General features: G+C 44.8%; 1 protein-coding gene across 1 annotated transcript; it reads right to left on the reverse strand.

The window, feature by feature from the left end:
* Positions 1-3,508: 3,508 nt before the first annotated feature.
* On the reverse strand, positions 3,509-4,331 carry LOC136841969 (tigger transposable element-derived protein 7-like). The gene is made up of 2 exons (XM_067109376.1): positions 4,185-4,331; positions 3,509-4,054 (listed from the first exon to the last, which is right to left on the reverse strand). The coding sequence occupies exons 1-2, from the start codon at positions 4,329-4,331 to the stop codon at positions 3,509-3,511; spliced, it is 693 nt and encodes a 230-aa protein (XP_066965477.1).
* Between the last annotated feature and the right edge of the window lie 1,517 nt (positions 4,332-5,848).

Consider the following 5,848-nt stretch of genomic DNA (forward strand, 5'->3'; position numbering starts at 1 on the left):
TACAAGTGTGTCCAGCAGTACAGCCCTGGAGAATAACCCGGCATGACAGAATCAAGGATTTTATCAAGGATAGAGTGGAGAAGGCCGGATACAACTCCACCAGCGAGCCACATATACTAACTAGGGAGGGCCTCCAGAGACTGGATCTTGTCATCTGGAATGAGGGGGAGGCCATCATCACTGGTGTCCAGGTTTGTGGCGATGGAAATATAGGAAGCCTAGACAACCTGCATAAGATGAAGATCACTAGGTACAATAAGCCTTGCATTAAACAAAGAGTCCAAGAAATCACTGGAAAAACCCTGACCGTAGAGGCCTTGACCATCAATTGGAGAGGGCTGCCAAGTAAAGCTAATGGTGGGATTGTAAGAAGTTGAAGATGTTAGCAGCTGACATCGATCTCATCAGTGTCAAGACCTTGCAAGGGGGTCTTGTTATATATGGGAAACTACCAGGGCATGTCCAGCGGCAGGCAACGTGACCTACGGCTGAGGTCCACAAGAAGGCCCAACTTGACGTTCCTCTGAGGCTGCGAGGGGTGGCCTAGTTGAGTGGAGATCATGCTGGGCAGACCTGCATAAGTTGGCACTATCTGGGAGGCAGCAGAGCCCATATTGTATATAGCATGTAATGCAGCTTTGTTACTGTATATAGTTAAAGCAAAAGAGGTTACATCATCTACAGACAGTTGGTTAGGATCTGTTGTTGTTGTTGTTGGGGTAGATGATGTACGAAAAAAAAAAAAAAAACCAGAATGGGAACGAAAACGTTTTCAGTCTTAATCCATGAAGCTGTCTAGCTCCTATCTCCCAGAAAAAAATTCTGAAGAGGGGGGACCAAGTAAAGATCGCAAACACCTTCGCCCCACCTGCCCGGCTGGTAGGCAAGGCTGTGGGCAGTCATCAACCTGCGATGACAATGTCTGCTCGGGTCAGGGAGAGCGGTCCCACTCATGTGAAAGTGAACAGGGGCAGTCCTGTGGATGCATTTCAGTCTCCTTAGAAGCTGAGGTTTCTATAAGGGAAGAAGACTGAGCATGGGATGCCCTCTCACCTTGCCCTAGCAACCACAGCGGTTGCCGGGCCTGTGTCCCAGGACTCCTGGACCGTTCTCTTGTAGAGTGGGTGTGGGAAGGAAGCACCTGCATGTCCTCTGCTCACCTTTTCTCACTGGCATGTGCTGGCAGATGGGACCAGGTCCATAGACCAGGGACCCTTGCCAACCCCAGTAGATGGGCTACGGGCAGTCCCCAGTTATTGGTGGGAGTTCCGTTCCCGACAGCGTGACGATAACCAAAAAAATTGCCAATAACCGAAAATTGGTGATAATAGCGCAGACCCCTAGTTATCGGCGCTGATATCTGGTTATCAGCGCCGATAACTGGGGACTGCCGCCAATAATTGGAGATCGGTGTCGAAAATCCAGTTATCGTCATCACTAGACAAACGCCATAAAACCAGATTGCCGATAACCGGGGACTGCCTGTGCTGGGGACAGTACCGGCACAGGGTCGGCACTGCCTGTGCTGGGGACAGTAGTGGCGCAGGGTCGGCACTGCCTGTACTGGGGACAGTACCAGCACAGGGTAGGCACTGGAGCGGGGCAGGCACCAGCACGGGGCCAGAACCAGTGGCCCAGGTAAGTGGGCCACTGGGGCTGGTCCAGTACACCAGGGGTCCGAAGAACCCCAGGTAGCGGTTGCACCTGCGTGGTCAACAGTGGGAGCAGCAGTACCATGGTACTGCTACTGAGAAACTGTGGATGGTACCAACAGCCAGGGTAGGTGGCCTACTGGGGTTGGTACCAGTACCTGGGGTCTGAAGAACCCAATGTGCTCGGCAATGGGAGTAGCGGTACTGCTAGGAGACCAGGGCTGGTACTTAAGGCCTGGGTAAGAAGACTACCTGGGCCAGTACCGGTACATGGGGGGCGAAGACCCCCAGGTCGAGGTTGCACCCATGTGCTCGGCAACGGGAGCAATGGTGTCACTAGCAGGGGACCAGGGTTGGTACTGAAGGTCCGGGTAGGAAGCCTTCCATGGCCTGTACTGGTACAACGGGGGTCCGAAGAACCCCGGGTAGCAGTTGCAACCTGTGTTTCGCAATGAGAGCTGAGGTACAGTGAACCCTCGTTAAGGCGGACTAATAGAGGGGGCCAGGGTGTCCCATCTTAGCCAATAGTCCATATTAACCGGCGATACTTATACACATACCTATAAATACTTATAAATATACTGTACTTCGTTATTTTTATAAAGAGTATGAATAATAAACCAATGTAGAAATATTTGAATTAAACCTCATAGTAAAAGATGAAAAATGAAGAATAAAACATACTAAAAATGATAGAATTCAACCGCAATGTGTTTGCCTATACCAGACTGACGATATCAGTTGCTGTTTGGCTTGACACCAATAACATCGAAAGGTCATTCATTCAGTAACCAAATTGTGAGTCGAGATGGGAAGATACGGTGCATGTTTTTGCCGCCCAATGTTACCTCCCTGATACAACCCATGAATCAGGGGGCAATTATATCTTGCAAAAGGTTATATCAACAAAGATGTTTAGATGAGGTACTTGTGGTGCAGGAAGAGGAAGACGATCTTACAACACGAGGGGAGAGAACAGCCGCTAACATAAACTACAACCTCAAATCAGCTATATTCAATATTGCAGCTGCATGGAAAACTGTGAAAACAAACACCCTAGCCAACACTTGGAAGAAATTTCTGTATGATGATGATAGAATATGATTTCAAAGGGTTTGAGGCCAAGGACTTTCATCGTATTCTTCACAGGCTCTAGAACCTGTAAATTTGTACTTACCATTGTACAACTGTTCTATCAACACACTTTTGAAAGTTTTCTCTTCCCAACAACACAAATCGTAACTAACTCACTCACTCTCTGTGTGTGTGTTTTAACTCGCTCATCTCAGTGAGGAGTAGATTTTCATCCGGAGATGGGCAGAGGAGTCCGCCTCATGATAAAGACAGCGCTGCCAGCTGAACATCGTAGTGGGAGGAGGTTAGGCTGGGTTGGCGGGGTGAAGGGGTGATGTGGGCATGGCCAAGTGATATTCTTAAAAATACGTCGACTATACACGGTACTACTATATCTTTAATGAAATAAAAATGATAATGATGACAGAATTAAGCTCCATAAAGAGAACTGGCAATTTTCTCTCTCTCTCATGTCATTTGACATGTAAACACGTACTGTGTGCAAGTTAAATCAGTTACAAGTTAAAAGCATTTTAGTTGAGTATGTAGAGTATAAATGCAGGACTATATATATATAATAAAAATATAAATTAAGTTTTTTATTTACCTTTGGTAGATGACGGAAGAGCTTGAGGCGACGGGGAAGGGTGGAGATGCTACGAAACTTATTCTGAGTCAGTAGAGCTGTAATGCTCCACAGACTGCTCAGAGGATGATTTTTGAAAACCACTTGTAGAGGGCTGAGGGTTGTCGACATCATCGTCATGACGAATTGGCGTGAACTAATTGATTTCTAGCTGTTTTTGAGGCTGTTGTTGTTTTCTGATGATTATTTCCTTGAAGGCTCTAAAATGTTGATAATATTGTTGGATCTCACTTTCTGTAGACAAATGAATGTAGTTGACGAAATTATAGAGTGATTCACGTACAACAGAGAGCTTGGGTTTCATGGGTAATGTTTCGTCACCACCATCATCATCATCACTATCATCTCTGCTGCCACCAGCGATTACGTCATCAGTTATCTCTTCTGTCATCATCTGATATCCAGGGTCACCCTCTGTGTCTTCGAACCAGGTCTGTACATCATCTTCAGTCACGTCTGTTTGGCTCGACCTATGAAGAATACGATGAAAGTCCTTGGCCTCAAACCCTTCAAAATCGTATTCTATCTCATCATCATACAGAAGTTTCTTCCAAGCGTTGGCTAGGGTGTTTGTTTTCACGGTTTTCCATGCAGCTGCAACAGTGAATATAACTGATTTGAGGTTGTAGTTTATGTTAGCGGCTGTTCTCTCCCCTCGTGTCATAAGATCATCTTCCTCTTCCTGCACCATGCACCACAAATACCTCATCTAAATATCTGCGTTGATATAACCTCTTGCAAGATATAATTACCCCCTGATCCATGGGTTGTATCAGGGAGGTAACATTGGGTGGCAAAAACATTCGACTCACAAGTTGGTTACCACTCGGGTGAGCAGGTGCATTGTCTAAGATGAGCAATGCCTTCACCTCATCAGCTGGCAGTTTGAGAACATCTTCCTGGTGTTTACATACTGCTGGTATGAAATGGGTTAAGAACCAGTCACTGAAGATTGCCATGGTGAATCATGCCTTCCTGGAGCTGTAGTAATGCACTGGGAGTAGTTCATGCAGTCTTTCAAAACTAGCAGGCGAGCGGACTTGCCCACCACCACGAGTTTCAAACGGTACAAACCATCTGCATTCGCAAAGCACAACACAGAGAAACATTCTTTGCTTATTTTAAGGCCAGGTGTTGAGCTCTCATCTTTAAAAGCCTGAGTATTCCTTTGTAACGACCGCCAAAAGAACCAGCCTCGTCTGCATTGTAAATTTGGGAATTTAGCAGTCCTTCACTCTTAATTAACTCATTAAACTTCTGCCTATATGGCTCGACTGCCTCAATCGGTGCACAGCATGCTTCACGTGTAACCTTATTAACCAATCCGCAGCAATTGTAAATCGCCATAACCACCCATCACTACCCACAAAGTTATTAATTCCCATATGTTTTGCTAAACTGTTCGCAGCACTTTGAATTTCCACACCACGGACATTGTTCCCAGACGATTTTTGTATAAACCACTGTCACAGCTTCAATACTTGTATCCTTTGCAACTCACGCTTCCTTCCACCAACAGATGATGCTTTAGAACCAGCATCCTCATTTCAGAGAAAAAGCTAAGAGTTTATCTTTCGCCTTGCGTTATGTCTGAAACTGTTTTTCACTCCATATGCCATGCACATTTTCGAAACTGATGCATAGGCCTCTAGCTTTTTAATAATTTCGAGTTTCTGGTTCACAGATAACATCACCTTCTTCCTCTGAGGAGTAGTACTATCAGTACCCATTGACGACATGATGAAAAACTTAAGTCTGAATAAAGCACAGACAAATAACGGCAAAAAAATAAAAAAATAAAAAAAATAAATAAAAAAAAAACAGCAGCAGCAGCAGTGTAGCAGAGGTAAAAAGTGTTTTACTTTTTGTTTTGGCAGTAGCCGATGAGTGCACCCTCTACCATTCTTCTTCACTAACAGCAAAGAGAACAGTAACGGTCTTAAATTGTGGACAAACGTTACGTATTTTAAATTGGCTGACCCTCTTCGGTGTCAGTCTTATCTGATAATTAGGGTCTGTGGTGCATCACTATACTGTGATCTTAAATAATGAGTAAAAAGCCACAATAATGTAAATAATAGACTGTAGTTTTCCAAAACACAAAAAAGGATAAAACGGGAGCATTTGACCATTTGCACAATGGTCCTCTTCAGTCAACTGAATATAAATACTTGTTTATCTTAAAAAGACAAATTGAAAAGACTGTCACAAAAATTCTTTTCAATTTGTCTTTCTTAGATAAACTAGTATTTTGTTCATGAGACTTACCTGTCAGATATATATATAGCTGTATTCTCCTAAGTCTGACAATTTCAAAAACTCACGGCACACGCAGTGGGGCCAGGTGGTCAGTACCCATTCCCGCCGCTGGGAGGCGGGTATCAGGAACCATTGCCATTTTCTATTCAGATTTTCTCTGTCGCCGGTACTGTCAACATCTGTTTTCAGTACCTCCGTCTTTGGATTTCGTAAACTC

The sequence above is a fragment of the Macrobrachium rosenbergii genome, chromosome 9, assembly GCF_040412425.1.
Source record: "Macrobrachium rosenbergii isolate ZJJX-2024 chromosome 9, ASM4041242v1, whole genome shotgun sequence".
Taxonomy (NCBI): Eukaryota; Metazoa; Arthropoda; class Malacostraca; order Decapoda; family Palaemonidae; genus Macrobrachium; species Macrobrachium rosenbergii.

Bases quoted from the DNA above. Each gene is read 5' to 3' on its own strand.
- LOC136841969 (XM_067109376.1), bottom strand. From the start codon at position 4,331: ATGGCAATCTTCAGTGACTGGTTCTTAACCCATTTCATACCAGCAGTA. The intron at 4,055-4,184 runs GTGAGTCGAATG...TGCATGGTGCAG, and splicing joins ACCCGAGTGGTAACCAACTT to GAAGAGGAAGATGATCTTAT.